The sequence below is a fragment of the Dryobates pubescens genome, chromosome 34 (genome assembly GCF_014839835.1).
Source record: "Dryobates pubescens isolate bDryPub1 chromosome 34, bDryPub1.pri, whole genome shotgun sequence".
Classification (NCBI taxonomy): Eukaryota; Metazoa; Chordata; class Aves; order Piciformes; family Picidae; genus Dryobates; species Dryobates pubescens.
The window spans coordinates 2,063,225-2,078,536 of NC_071645.1; the positions used below are offsets into that span (position 1 = coordinate 2,063,225).

The 15,312-nt window shown below is 53.0% G+C and overlaps 1 protein-coding gene across 1 annotated transcript in view; it reads left to right on the forward strand.

Annotated features, from left to right (window-relative positions):
* The window catches only part of CBL (Cbl proto-oncogene), a 40,491-nt gene extending 25,179 nt beyond the window's left edge, over positions 1–15,312 (forward strand). The window contains exons 8-16 of the mRNA XM_009901335.2: positions 1,076–1,207; positions 1,774–1,977; positions 3,647–3,778; positions 4,249–4,626; positions 5,148–5,242; positions 5,766–5,921; positions 7,173–7,276; positions 7,752–7,934; positions 10,803–15,312. Of these exons, the coding sequence (XP_009899637.2) occupies positions 1,076–1,207; positions 1,774–1,977; positions 3,647–3,778; positions 4,249–4,626; positions 5,148–5,242; positions 5,766–5,921; positions 7,173–7,276; positions 7,752–7,934; positions 10,803–11,083 (1,665 nt within the window). The 3' untranslated portion in view covers positions 11,084–15,312. The remainder of the gene's footprint in view (positions 1–1,075; positions 1,208–1,773; positions 1,978–3,646; positions 3,779–4,248; positions 4,627–5,147; positions 5,243–5,765; positions 5,922–7,172; positions 7,277–7,751; positions 7,935–10,802) is intronic.

A 15,312-nucleotide genomic window follows, 5' to 3' on the forward strand; every position in this document is an offset into this window, starting at 1 on the left:
CAGTGTGCCCAGGTGGCGAAGAAGGCCAATGGCATCCTGGCCTGCATCAGGAACAGAGTGGCCAGCAGGAGCAGGGAGGTCATTGGGCCCTGTGCTCAGCACTGGTTAGGCCACACCTTGAGCCCTGTGTACAGTTCTGGGCCCCTCAATTTAAGAAGGACATTGAGAGACTTGAAGGTGTCCAGAGAAGGGCAACAAAGCTGGGGAGAGGCCTCAAGCACAGCCCTGTGAGGAGAGGCTGAGGGAGCTGCGGTTGCTTAGCCTGGAGAAGAGGAGGCTCAGGGGAGACCTTCTTGCTCTTTCCAACTCCCTGAAGGGAGGTTGTAGCCAGGTGGGGGTTGGTCTCTTCTCCCAGGCAAGCAGCACCAGAACAAGAGGACACAGTCTCAAGCTGTGCCAAGGGAAGTTTAGGCTGGAGGTGAGGAGAAAGTTCTTCCCAGAGAGAGTTGTTAGCCATTGGAATGTGCTGCCCATCCCTGGAGGTGTTCAAGAGGGGATTGGATGTGGCACTTGAAGCCATGGTTTAGTATTCATGAGGTGTCAGGTGAGAGGTTGGACTTGATGATCCTTGAGGTCCTTTCCAACCTTATTGTTTCTATGATTCTATGACTAGATGAGAGGGAATGGATTGAAGCTTGGGGATGGCAGATTTAGGCTGGAGATCAGGAAGAAATTCTTGACAGTGAGGGTGGGGAGACACTGGCAGAGGTTGCCCAGGGAGGCTGTGGATGTCCCCTCCCTGGAGGTGTTCAGGGCCAGGCTGGATGAGGCCTTGAGCAACCTGGGCTGGTGGGAGGTGTCCCTGCCCATGGCAGGGGGTTGGCACTGGATGATCTTCAAGATCCCTTCCAACCCAATCCATTCTGTGAGTCTATGAAGCTCTGGGGTGACTTGAAGCCCACTTTTTCAGAGCTTGACAGTTCTCCTAGCAGCAGACTTCCACTGTGCCCTGTGTGCTGGTGTTTGGAATTCCTTTTCTTCCTGTGACTCTCCTGTTGGGTTTCTCGCAGCTCCCACTGCTCATGCTCGGTGTTTTACAGCATCAACCACCTCTGTCTGCCTGTCTTCCCTCCAGGAACAATATGAATTGTACTGTGAGATGGGCTCCACCTTTCAGCTGTGTAAAATCTGTGCTGAGAATGACAAGGATGTGAAGATTGAACCATGTGGCCATCTGATGTGCACCTCCTGCCTCACTGCCTGGCAGGTGAGGCATTGCTGCTGCTGCTGCTTCCTCTCTCTGGCTGCTTGTTTTTTGCAGGAGTGGTGTCTTCACTTTCCACAGCTGTTCAGTTTCCCTCAGCTGTTCAGTTGGTGTTCAGTTTTGGGCTGCTCACTCCAAGAAGGGGCTGGAGCAGGTCCAGAGAAGGGCAATGAAGCTGGGGAAGGGGCTGGGGAACAGGGCTGGGGAGGAGCAGCTGAGGGAGCTGGGGGTGTTCTGTGTGGAGGAGAGGAGGCTGAGGGGAGACCTCATTGCTCTCTACAGCTCCCTGAAAGGATGTTGAAGTGAGATGGGGGTTGGTCTTCCTAGTATCAGGTGATAGAAGGAGAGGGAATGGCCTAAAATCATGCCAGAGGAGAGTTAGGTTGGAGATCAGGAACAGTTTCTTTGCCTCAAGAGCGGTGAGGGATTGGCACAGGCTGCCCAGGGAGGTGGTGGAGTCCCCCCATCCCTGGAGGTGGTCAAGGTAGCTGCCAAAACCCAGCTTTAAACCTCTTTGTACATGAAGTGTGTGTTGAATCCTGCTGTAACAGTGCTCTTCCTCCCTGCAGGAATCAGAGGGCCAGGGCTGTCCTTTCTGCCGCTGTGAAATCAAAGGCACAGAGCCGATTGTCGTCGACCCCTTCGACCCCAGGGGAGGAGGAGGATTGTCAAGACAAGGGGCAGAAGGGACCCCCTCACCCAATTATGATGATGATGATGATGACAGAGCTGATGATTCCCTCTTCATGATGAAGGAACTTGCTGGTACCAAAGTAAGGCTACCAAAGTGTGTGCTAGCAGCTGTTGCAGTATGTGTTGTTCTCCAGCTTGCTGTGGGCTTAGTGATTTGGGGTGGGGGTGGGGGGTGAGGTATTGCCAGGCCTTGTAACAGGAGAGATTTTTATTCAGGCTGCAAAGCAGAGATTTAGGTTAGTTTCTGTCAGTTCAGTTTGCACTGTCAGTTCTAATAAGCAATGGGGATTACACTTTGAAATCTCTGATCAGAGGGCTGGAGCACCTCTGCTGTGAAGACAGGCTGAAAGAATGGGGGCTGTTCAGCCTGCAGAAGTGAAGGCTCCAGGGAGATCTAAGAGCTGCTTTTCAGTGTCTGAAGGGGAGCTACAGGAAGGCTGGGGAGGGACTGTTTAGAAGGGCTTGGAGTGATAGGATGAGAGGCAGTGGTTTGAAACTGGAGCAGGGGGTAATATAGGTTGGACATCAGGGGAAGCTCTTTGCAGTGAGGGTGGTGAAGTACTGGAAGAGGTTGCCCAGGGATGTGTTTGAGGCTCCATCTCTGGAGACATTGAAGACTTGAGTGGCCCTGGGCAGCCTGCTCTGGGTGGAGGTGTCCCTGCTGACAAGATGATCTCTGAGGGTCCCTTCCAACCTGATGCAATCTCTGAATCTTTTGTGGCTTATCCTGGAAGATTCCTGAGAAGGGTGAAATGTCTGACTTGACCTATTGGAATGTAAGGTCTGGGTTTATAACACCTGTGTGCATGCTTAGCAGTGCTGCTTTTGATCTGCTAGCCATAGTTCACCCATATCAGCAGAACTTCATCCATTTTCCTCAGTGATGGATGCAGCCAACCAGAGAAAGCCTTCCCAAGGTCCTGATGACTAACTGGGTAGAGGGCAAAGCTGTTCTGCTGAGGAAGCCAGTTTGCCTGTCAGCTTGTTACAGGCTGACTGATAGTTTTGTACAATAAAGGTGTGATAACTCTGCCATCAGTGATAGGACAAGGGGCAATGGGTTGAAGCTTGAGGAGGGCAGATTCAGAGTGGGTATTAGGAAGAAATTCTTTCCAGTGGGGATAGGGAGACACTGGAACAGGGAGGCTGTGGCTGCCCCCTCCCTGGAGGTGTTCAAGACCAGGCTGGATGAGGCCTTGAGCAACCTGGGCTGGTGGAAGGTGTCCCTGCCTATGGCAGGGGGATTGGAACTGGATTATCTTCAAGGTCACTTTCAACCCCTAACATTCTGTCATTTGGTAGGTGGAAAAAGAGCTTTCCAGGGGCAAAAGTCAAGGTTTTGGTGCACAAGATGATTGCTGCACACTGTAGTGTGGGATCTGGTCGTTTGCACACTGGTGCCTGCAGCTCCAAGGAGGTTTTGCAGCAGATCCTGCCCTCTTGTGTCAAGAAAAGAAGCAGCTCGCTTCTGCTGAGGGCCCAGGAAGGCAGTTCTTGTTACTCCAGCACAAACAGCTTGTCTTTTATTGTGCCACACCTGAGGCTGTTGGTGATCTTCAAGGCTTGCTGCAATTCGGCTGCTGTGGTGCTGTGCCTGGATTCCCTGCGGTGTGTTGCTGCTGATGCAGTTTGTTACCAGCAGCAGTGTTGAAGCCACTGCAACTCACAGAGCCTGGAAACCTCTCTAGGCCGAAGGACTTCTGCTGCATTTTGCCCTGTGTTGATTTCCCCCATTCTTTTGTTTCCCAGGTGGAGCGTCCTCCTTCTCCGTTCTCGGTAGCTCCCCAGGCTGCCCTTCCCCCTGTGCCACCACGGCTGGACCTTCTGCAGCAGAGAGTGGCCAATCCACCTGGGGCTTCCAGCCCTGGCACCACTTCAAAGGTCAGAGACACCAAACACACTGTTTGCCCTTTCGGCTGGGACTTGTGGTGGGGCAGGCAGGAGAGCAGGGGACATGTAGGTGGATGTCAGGAGGGAGTTCTGCACAATGAGGTTGGTGAGAGACTGGCACAGGTTGCCCAGGGGTGTGGCTGAGACCCCATCCCTGGAGATACTCATGTCAGCCCTGATGTGGGCAGCCTGATGTAGTGGGAGGTGTCCCTGCTGAGTGCAGGGGGCTTGGACAAGATGCCCTTTAAGGGGCCCTTCCAACCTGTGGGTCTGTTCCCTTCGAGCCTGCAGAGAGGATGTCTGGAGGGTTAACCTAGTGGAGAGCTAGAGAGTTATCTCCACATCCTTAGAGATAAATCGAATGCCAAACCCCACCCTTCTGCCACCCACCCCCCTCCCTGCTCTGTCTCGGGGCTCCCCTACCTTTGTTGAGCAATGTCTTGCATTCTTCTGCCCTGCAGGCTGTCCCTGGTGCTCTCCACAAGGACAAACCTCTGCCGATCCCACCCACGCTCAGAGACCTCCCCCCGCCGCCGCCTCCGGACCGGCCGCATTCCATCGGCGCTGAAGGGCGACCTCAGAGGCGGCCCCTGCCCTGCACGCCTGGGGACTGCCCTTCAAGGGACAAACCTCCCCCCGTGCCCTCCAACCGCCAGGCAGAGCTGTGGCCGTCCAGGCCCATGCCTAAGGCCCCATCTGTAGCTCTCAGCCCCGGTGACCCTTGGGCTGGCAGAGAACTCTCCAACAGGCACTCGCTTCCCTTCTCCCTGCCCTCTCAGATGGACTCCAGGGCTGAGAGCCATCGGCTTGGGAGTACAGTCAGCCTGGACAACCCAGTGGTGAGTAGGGCCTGCTGGAGGTGAAGTCAATCTGGGAGGAACTGAGGCTTTCAAGGTGCCCTCTTCTCATGGTTTATGGCTGAATAGGCTGATCCTGTGCTGAGGGAGAGATGAAAAGGAACTGATGAGTGCCTGGAATGCAGGGGAATTGAGGGGGAATAATGGGAGGACTTCTTAGGGAGGTGCTTTGAGGGGCAGTGGTTTGACACTGGAGCAGGGGAGATTTAGGTTGGACATCAGGAGGAAGTTCCTCGCAATGAGAGCAGTGAAACATTGGAACAGGTTGCACAAGGATGTGGTTGAGGCAGCACATCCAAGATCAACCTTGATGTGGCTGTGGGCAGCCTGCTGTAGTTGGAGGTGTCCCTGCTGAGTGCAGGGGAGTTGAACAAGATGCCCTCTGAGTGTCCCTTCCAACCCAGTGCAACCTGTGAATGAGTTCAGTGAGTCCCCAGCAGCCTTGCCATGACTCTGCTGTGTTTGGTGTTTCTGATGCCTGCTTTGGATTTGTTTTCTTTCAGAGCTTGAACACTGGTCCTCCAACAACCTCAGAGTGTGAACACCCCAAAATCAAACCCTCCTCATCTGCCAATGCCATCTACTCCTTAGCTGCCAGGTCTGTTGCTTTCCAGCAGAAGTGCTCTTCTGTAACTTAGAGAACTCTAATTGTAGGGCTCCCTTCATGCTGCTGCCAGGGACAGAGTTTGACAAAGCTCTGGCAGCCTTGGTTTCAATCTCTGACAGACTCAAAAGACACAACCTAGAGAAGGTGGATGGGATCAGCATGGCAAAGATCCATGGACTGTGCTGGTAGTCACCCCTTGGCTGTGGCCATAGGAAAGAGGCTGCAGTTCCATTAACTCCCTTAGGATCTCTCTTCTGAGTTGGTCTTTGTGGTGGTGCAGGTGATGCATAATGGGTATGGCATTGTCAGCTTCCTTCTGCACACTTTGCACCAGTGTGACTTTGCAGCTGGGCTGCAGCTGAGAACCCTGAACACCAAAGTCTGTCTGTAGCCAGAATCACCCTAAGAGAGCTGCTTGTTAGTCCCACTGTGGGGTTTAAAGGCCAACTTGATCTGCATTGGATTTGCCATCAGTATTTTCCTGATGTTTCTGTTTTCTTTCCACTGCCTCCAGACCACTGCCTGTACCAAAACTGCCTCCTGGGGAGCAGTCTGAAAGTGATGAGGACACTGAATACATGTCACCATCCTCTCTGCCTGTGGTGCCTCCAGGACCTGCTGTACAAAAACCAGAGCTCAAAATGCCTTTGGAAATGACTCAGAGTTTACGGTGAGGTTCTGTTTGTGTGCACTCTGCTTCCCCCTCACAGCTCTGGGCAAGCAGATTTGTTTGCTAGATGACTCTCATTGCTTGGTTTGCTGAATTCCTCCCCAGTGATGCCTACCAGGCCTAGGCTGACACAGCTGAGTATGAGTGAAACGTGGCTGCTGCTCTCTTGCTGAATCCTTGCACAGTGTAGAAGGGGCCAGGTAGCCACTCCCCTCTCAGGAGAGAGCTCTGGGTTTGTTCAGCCTTGAGGAGAGAAGGCTGAGGGGAGACCAATGAATAAAGGTTGGCTCCCAGGAGGATGGAGACTCCCTTTTGACAAGGAATCCCAGGGAAAAGTCAAGGGGTGATGGGGTCAAGGTACTGCTGGGGAGATTCCCATTGGACTCCAGAAGACAATTGGTCATCATGAGAACAATTAGGGAATGGAATCATCTCCCAAGGCAAGCAGTGGATTCCCCTCCATTGGACAGTTTTAGGACTCTTGTCAGGGTGCTGAGCCAGCTGATTTCAACTCCACTATCACCTAGAAAGGTTGGGCCAGATGATCCTTGGGGTCCTTTCCAACCTGGCACTCTGGGATTCTTCCTTTTGAGAGCAGCAGCCACTGAAGGTAAAAATTCCATCTCAAGTTTGTGTTCTGGTGGTGTCAGTTAAATTCTGTTAAGCTGATTATTGCCCTGTCCCTTGCTAGGGCATTCTCTGCAGCAAACATTCTTTCCCAGGACACTTGGAATCATAGAATCAATAAGGTTGGAAAAGACCTCAGAGATCATCAAGTCCAACCTGTCCCCCAACACCTCATGACTACTAAACCATGGCACCAAGTGCTACATCCAATCCCCTCTTGAACACCTCCAGGGATGGGGACTCCACCACCTCCCTGGGCAGCACATCCCAAGGGCCAACAACTCTCTCTGGGAAGAACTTTCTCCTCACCTCCAGCCTAAACTTCCCCTGGCACAGCTTGAGACTGTGTCCTCTTGTTCTGCTGCTGCTTGCCTGGGAGAAGAGACCAACCCCCACCTGGCTACAACCTGTGCAGAATCTCAGCCAGAGAGACTAGGTGGTGACTGTGGAATGGGTTGGGTTGGAAGGGATCTTGAAGATCATCCAGTTCCACCCCCCTGCCATGGGCAGGGACACCTCCCACCAGCCCAGGTTGCTCAAGGCCTCATCCAGCCTGGCCTTCAACACCTCCAGGGAGGGGACACCCATGAGTGAAGGGAAATCTTTGTTCTCTCTCTCCCTCAGAGTTTCAGAGTGCGAGCAGCAGACAGAGGCCTGCATGTACGAAGCGATGTACAACATTCACTCCCAGGCAGCATCCTCTGCCTTCGAGGCTGTCAGCACTTCTGGTGAGTGGGTGTGCTGAGAAAGCAACTGAGAAACTGGGGTGCCATGAACTGAGCCCAGTCCCAGCTGGAGCAGCATTTGAGGCTAAACTGAGTGTGATTTGCTTTCACTGTTCCCATGGCTGGGATGTCTGTTGGAAACATCTGGGTCTTTGTCTGTGTGTTGTGGGGATGCTGAGAAGCCCAGCACTGTACAAATGCTCAGCAGTTGTTAGGGGGGAAAAAAATGCTGAAGGTTTTTATTGTTTGGTGGTTTGTTTGGTTTTTGTTCTGGGCAGCATTTGTCAGCCCACATCCATGCTGAGCATTTTGATTCTGGCAGCACCTTCTGGAAAGAGCTTCCCCTGAACGGAGTTTCGGCAGCGAAGCCTTCAGTGTCCCGTCGGCGCTTGGGGGCTGCAGGGGGAGAGAGCCTGCCTTGAGAGACAGAGCCTCTGTTCAGTCCCAGAGCTCAGAAACATGCCTGTTGTTGTTGCAGATGCAGGGGATCTGGCAGCAGCCAGTGCCAGCAATGGCCCTGAGGAGTCAGAAAATGAAGAAGATGGCTACGACGTCCCCAAACCTCCGCTGCCGGTGGCCACCGCGCGGCGCACGCTCTCCGACATCTCCAACGCCACGCCTGCCTTCAGCAGAATGTCCTTGGAAAACGACCCTGTCACAGGTGAGACACCTCTGCTCCTCCTCTTGTAGTGCCAGCTGGTGGGCTGCTGTGCAGGTGTGAAGCTTCTCAGCCGAGATTTTCAGTGCGAGCTGTGAAATCAAAGCGGCAGGGCAGAAGTAACTCTGCTCGCAGAAGCTTAGTTTGGTTTGCAACTGGGAGTGCCCTGCCTTGGGCTCTCAGTCACTGACCTGCCACATGAGGAGAGGCTGAGAGAGCTGGGCTTGGTCAGCCTTGAGGAGAGAAGGCTGAGGGGAGACCTTATTGCTATGGACCAATGAATAAAGAGTGGCTACCAGGAGGATGCAGACTCCCTTTTGACAAGGAGTCCCATGGAAGAGACAAGGAGTGATGGGGACAAGGTACTGCTGGGGAGATTCCAGTGGGACTCCAGAGGACAGTTGGTCATCATGAGAACAGTTAGAGATTTGAATCATCTCCCAGGGGAAGCAGTGGAGTCTCCTCCATTGGACAGTTGTAGGACTCAGCTTGCCAGGGTGCTGAGCCAGCTGATTTCAACTCCACTCTCACCTAGGAAGGTTGGAGCAGGTGATCCTTGGGGTCCCTCCCAACCTGGCACTCTGGGATTCTGAGCTAGGAAATCCGACTTCAGTCACGGTTAGGAAAACCTTTCCTCAACTTAAAGGACGTTTCTTAAGCCACTGTTTGCTCCAGGGCATTCCTTTTGTAGCAGGGCATGAGGGAGAGCTGGCAAAGGTTGCTGCTGTCAGTGCTGCAAGGAGGAGATGTCACAGCTGGGCTTGCACAGCCTCTGCTGCAGGCTGGGCCGAGGCCGTTGCCAGCAGATGGCACAAGTGTGCTGCCTGAGCACACTTGGAGCAGGGACCCAGGGGCTCAGCAAGGTCACCTTTCTGTCCTTGGGGAGCAGAGGACATCTTGGCCTTCTGGATGCAAGGCACACTCTGAGGGAGCAGTCAAAGCCTCATCTCTCCCAAGAACCTTCCTGAATAATGCCTGAATTAGTCCCTACAACTGCCCAGCAACCCTAAGGGAAGCTCTGAAACTCTTCCTGTTGAGGGCTTTCAGCATGTCTGAGCACCCTGGTGATTTGCCAAGTAGGAGCAGTGAGCTTCTAGTTCCTTCTGGAGTCAGGTGAGGTGCAGAGCCTCCTGTACCCAGCACTGCTTGCCTCAGTGAGTCTTCTCTTCACTATTTCCCCTTCCCTGAGCTTGCCCTTCTAGAGCACAGAGAAGAGTTTATTAGTGCAGATAATTTATTTGCTTTTACCACTCCTTCCTGCTCCCTGCTGTCTGTCTGTAGGATGTGGCAGACAGGGGTAAGAAGGGACAGAGAGAGCTCACATCCTCATCCCAGCTTAGTCATTGCTGCTTCTTTCTGTCAACACCCCTGAAATACAAATGCTGCTGTCCTGCTCTGTAGTGTTAGGAGATGATGTGAGGTGTCCAAGGCCAGGTTGGATGAGGCCTTGGGCTAGTGGAAGGTGTCTCTGCCCATGGCAGGGAGGTTGGGACTGGGTGATCTTTAAGGTCCCTTCCAACCCAAACCATTCTAAGAATCTCTACTGAAAAGTGCTGTGGACCTGCTGGCTGTTCCTGGGAAGCACAGGGAGCTTTCTGAAACCCTGGGGACTGGCTGCTGCTGAGCAAGCCAGCCTAGGATGGGATCCACTTAGGCAGATCTCTGTTCTCATGCCTTACAGCTGAATTTCTTAATCATTTACAACAAAAAGCCCTGTGCTGGTAATTGTCCTTTCAGAGTGACCCATGGGCTCTGAAATGCCATCCAGCCCAAGCTGAATCAGCCATTTCCAAAGGCAGTTTGTGGCAGAGGAGTGGGTAGTCCTTTTCCTCAGCTGTACAAAAAGCTTTTGATGTCTAAGAAGTTTGTGCTTTGAAGACTGGGGAGTTAGGCTGCAGCGTGGTTGGTGAGGAAGCTTCAATGACTTTGTTTCCTCAAGAGCTTTCTCTGTCTCTGTCCTTCTGGAACAAGTTTTTGGGTAAGGCTCCATGGTGACTGCTGCCTTTCAGAGCAGTGCTGCAGTGCCTGCTCTTCAAAAGGGATGGTTTGGACATTCTTGGTCTTACAGAACTGTTTGTTGTAGCACAGACAGGGCCACAAAGATGATCCAAGGCCTGGAGCACCTCTGCTGTGAGGACAGGCTGAGGGAGCTGGGGGTGTTCAGCCTGGAGAGGAGAAGACTGGGGGGACCATAGAGCTGCCTTCCAGTGCCTGAAGAGCCTCTACAGGAAGGCTGCAGAGGGACTTTTCATGTGGGTTTCTAGAGACAGGGCCAAGAGGAAATGGTTTGAAGCTGAGGGAGAGCAGGGTTAGACTGGAGCTGAGGAAGAAGTTCTTCGGTACAAGGGTGCTGAGACTCTGGAAGAGGCTGCCCAGGAAGGCTGTGGATGTCCTTGGAGGTGTTCAAGGCCTTGAGCAGCTGAGTCTAGCTGACAGGTGTCCCTGCCCATGGCAGGGGATTGGAACTGGATGTGCCTCAAGGTCCCTTCCGACCCAGCCCGTTCTGTGATCCTCTGTTTGCTGAAGCTGCCACGTTCTCTGTGTCATTGTTTCCTAGCAGGCCTCTGCCTCTACTGTAAGGCTCCTTGCCAGTTCTTTTTTTTTTCTTTTCCTTCTATTTTTGTGGTCTTATCTTAATGAGTGACCCTGATGTGGCTTCCTGGTTAGAAGAAGTCTCCATGGCAGTTGCTGCACGCGAGGGGAAGCTGAGCTAATCCCCACCGCGGGGCGAGAGGTGGAGCCAGCCGAGCGGCTCTCGGTGGCACGTTTTCCAGGAGCCATTTATCAGCCTCATGTCATGCTTGCTTTGTTCCAAGCAAAGAACCACATGGCCTTGGGCTTTTGAAGTGATGCATTCCTTTCTCCCTCCAGGTTTCTCAGATGGCTCTCAAGTCCCAGAAAGGCCTCCGAAGCCGCTGCCGCGGAGGATAAACTCGGAGCGGAAAGCGGGGAGCTGCCCACCAGGAGGGGCCAGCAGCGGGACCAGCGCCTCACTGCAGCTCTCCAGCGAGATCGAGAACCTCCTGAGCCAGGGCTACTCATATCAGGACATTCAGAAAGCACTGCTCATTGCACATAACAATATTGAAATGGCCAAGAATATTCTCCGGGAGTTCGTTTCCATTTCCTCCCCGGCGCACGTGGCCACATAGCACACGGCCGCCGCACCTGCTGCAGCTCCTGTGGACCAACTGCCTGGGCAGCCCTGGCCCAGCTACTCACCAAAGGGGAAGGGGTTCCTTTAGAGACTTCAAGGCTGAGGTCAGTCCTGCCTCTTCAGAGAATCAGTTGTTATCAGGTTTCTGTGGTTCCAGATTTCAAAGCAGGGGAAGGAAATGGAGCAGAAGGGTGTTTCGTATGCAGTGTGTGTCTCGGAGTCCTTTCCCCCTACCTCTTGTCTGAGAGAGCAGCTCTGTTCCCAGGGGGTTGGCAGAGGAAGGTGTCACCACGAGGGATCCCCGAGCTGATGCCCTGCAGGCTGGGGGCAGTGTTTGTGCTGTGAATTCTAAGTGGATGCTCTGAGAAGCAAAGTCTTGAGGTCGGTGTGGTGTGTCCTGTGGTTCATGGTACTGGGTTTGGATCTGTTCGCTGCTATGTGTCTGGCTCAGGCTTTTTTGGAACAGCTGGGAGGTCACTTTCCACTGGGAATAAATAGGAGACCTTGGAAGGGTCTTTGGATTGCTTCCTGTTTGCCTTGGCATTTCCCTCTTGCCTGTAATAGTGGTGTTTGCTACCTCCCTTCTTGCTGGGAGGTAGTGTGCCTGGCTCCTGGCAGGCTCTTGACAGCGCTAGGAGTTGGATTTCTCTCCTAGGTGTCCTCTTGCTGGCAGCACCAGACTGCAGGCAGCTAAATGTGCTGGGTTTGAGGGGTGGGAGAGGGTGGGAAGAACCTGGAGTGAGAGCAAAGAGCTGGCTGCTGTTGCTTCTCCTTTGTGGGGGTTTTTTTTTCAGCCTTGAGCATTTCTGTGCTTCAGTGCTCAAACTTGATTGTGGCCCTGCTGGGCTTGGAGCAGCCATCCCTGGGCACTCCCCATCTGCTCTGTCTCCAGGAATGCTGCACCTGGGCTTTGGGATGTTTTATTTATCTTAATTGCATGGTGGTTGTGGCAGACTAGTGGCCTTCACACACATTCCATCCTCTCCTTCAGAGAGCTTTTGCAGGAGTTTAGCTGTCTTTGTGCCAGGCTGTCTTGTGGAAGTGGTAGGTGCAGCTGATGTGTTTGTTTGGTATCTCTGCCTGCTTTGCAGTCAAAAGAAACGCAGCAGTCCTCTGCATGGCTATCAAAACACAAACCAAACCAACAACGTGGGGGCTCTTCTTCTTCTTCTTCTTTCCATGTCCATTGCTCTAAGGTGTTGCCAGAGCTGGTGTTAAAAGAGCTCTGGGGCAACTTCTGTGTTTGTAAAACAATCAACATGGCTTTAAAAGTGGGGAAAGAAAACCCAACCCAACAAAGCCTGACTTGCATACTCAGCTACTTCACTCTGTACAGGCTTGATGTGCAAGAAGTGTGTGACTCCCTTTGAGAGGACTGAAGTACAGAGATCACAGCCTGGCAGATGAGCTCTGTGCACACTGAGGGGCTAGCAGCCTCTGGAAGCATCTCCAGCATTATTTGCACCTCTCTAAGGGCAGCAGCAGTCACTGGGCCAAGGGCTGCAACTTGGAGTGATTATGGTAGTTGGATGCAGTTTGGGCTTTTAAAGAGTCCAGGAGCTGGGCCCAGGTCTCAGAGGAACTGCTTGAAATTGGCAGAGGGCTTCTGCCAATTTCTGGGAGTAAATGTTTGTTTTGTATGGAGTGTGAGGTTGTTTCTCTCTGAATCTCCAGCTTTAGAAGCTGATGCAGTGGGTTCCAGGCAGCTCCCAAGCACGAGCTGTCCCTCTTTCCTTTCCTCCTTTCTGTAGTGAAGAAAATGTTCTCTGAGGCCCTAAAGAGCTCTCCTAGCTGTCAGCACCATTCCTCTTCTGGGGCCAGGCCTGAAACTTGCAAATGCAGCACCCTGATGAGATTGCTGGCAGTGGGCATGGCCTCTGCAGTGCTGCAGGGAGAGGGCAGGGGCAGCAGGGTCTGGCTTTGGTGAAGGTGCTGGGTTGGAAGGCTTGGAGAGGAGAAGCTCTTCTCTTTCCTCTGCCCGTGTGTGCCACAGCTCAGTGCTGTTGCTGCTCTTTGTGAAGCGCTCTGCCAGCTGTGCCCTGCAGCCTTGCTCAGGCTGTCTGTGGGAGCTTGTGGAGAAGCAAGCCCAGCACTGGTGCTGCTGGGGCAGGAAGGTGGAGCAGCTGGGCTTGCTGCCTCAGTGGATCTGCATGTGACACTTGGGAGGCCTAGTGCCTGAGTGATTTCCTGGCCGTGTCCTGCAGAGCCAGGCCAAACCCCCTGCTGAGGGAGCACTCTGGGTTTATTTCTCTCTTTCTGGGTGTTCTCTCCTGTGCTGCCCCCAGCTCCCTCTTGGGTTTGGAGCCACTTCAGTTCTGACTCGCTGTGTAAACCCAGTGCAAGTGTGTTCAGCTGTGATGTGTGACTCTTTGCCACTGCCAGGGCTGCATCAGAGCCAGCTGGACAGCCTTAACTCTGGCCTTGCACAGTGTGTGGCCAGGGTAGCGATGCCCTGCCCCAGGCAAGCTCTTTATTGCAGGCTTGTGGTGAGGTTGAATTCAGTCATTGCCTAGCAGGGCTGTTGCAGCCCTGCCTTTGGGGTTTGTGTGCTGAGAGGCATTCCTGTGGGTGTTGTGCCAGGGATTAGAGAGGGCAATCTCTGTGGCATGTATCACTCACTTTTTCTGCATGTGTCCTTTCTGTGCACTGTTGGTGTCTCAAACTGATGGAAGAAACTGAAGCCTTGACCTTTCTCTTCCTGAAACATGGAAGTGTTTGCTTAGTGCTGCAGCCTTGTCTTATGGCTGTGCTCTCTGAAGTCAACCCAGGCACTGCAGAGTGGTTTTGTGTGTTCTTTTTTCTTGTTGTTCTTTCAGGAAAGGTAACTCTCAGATTGATTTCTCTTTGTTCCCTTTGCCTCCTTGCTCTTTATTCTTAACAAGTTAACTTTTAAAGGAAACAAACCAGAACCCAACCCAAATGTCCAGTGCCTTGTTGAAGGGAATGCTGCACCCCTAGGCTGGATCTGAGTGTCCATCCCTCTGAAAATGAAGAGCCCAGGCTAGACATCTGAGACTGCTTGGAGAGGAGTGGAAAGAAGGGGCAAGAAAGATGGGCAACTGTCACTGCAACCCTGACACTGTGTTTTGTAGCATTTCAACTCTTTCCTACTTTGCCTGTTACTAACAGTGACTTGTCTGGACTGGTGCTGTGCTAAGCTTAGTGTGAGGACAGTAGAGCTGTAGTTGGGTTGGGTTTGCTTGTAACAAAATGCTGCTGCTGCTGGTAAGAGGTGCTGGGCTCCCCCCACTGTCTGTCAGCCCTGGACACAAAGCAAGCAGGAAACACTTTGTAGAGTTGGAGCTGGGCACAAAATGTGTGGGACCAGCCCCCATCTCTGCATGGCAAGCAGCAGGCAGCTGTGGAAAGCCAGCAAGTGGTGTTGGTTCTGCAGAGGGTTTCTGGCTGACTTCAGTGCCACCAGGAATGGGAATCTGAGGTGGGCCCCCAGCCTGGCAGGGCTGTGGCTGGCTGCTGCACTGCCTCTGTGTCTGTGTCTCTGCAGTGTGAGGCGTGGGGTGCCCATGCTGGAGTCTTGCTTTCACTCTCAGCAGCTTTCTGCATGCCCTTCCCTCAGCCCTTCCCTTGGGGGAGCCAGACAGGCTCTGAGTACAGCATGTTGCTTCCTGCACTAGACTGATGACATTACTGTAGCTAATCCTGAGGCAGGGTCCTTACTGTAAATGGTTTTTGTTGCTGTTGTTGTTTTTCAGTTGAGCAAGTCAAAAATGCAACTCCCTGGGCACTGTCTTAAAGATGCCACTGCAGAAATTAGGGAGGAATAAGGACACTTGTTGTTGAAGTTCCTAACAGAAATCTTTTGGGCAGTTCTCTGTGGGGAAGGACCAGCTGTGCTTTCTCTTGAATCATAGAATCATAGAATGGCTCAGGTTGGAAGGGACCTCAGAGAGCATCTGCTCCAACCTCCTGCCACGGGCAGGGACACCTCTCAACTAGACTCAGCTGATTAAGGCCTCATCCAACCTGGCCTTGATCACCCCCAGGGAGGAGGCATCCAGAGCCTTCCTGGGCAGCCTCTTCCAGAGTCTCAGCACCCTTGTACCGAAGAACTTCTTCCTCAGCTCCAGTCTAACCCTGCTCTTCCTCAGCTTCAAACCATTCCCCCTTGGCCTGTCTGTAGGCACCCTCATGAAAAGTCTCTCTGCAGCCTTCCTGCAGGATCCCTTCAGCTATTGGAAGGCAGCTCTGAGGTCCCTTCAGACT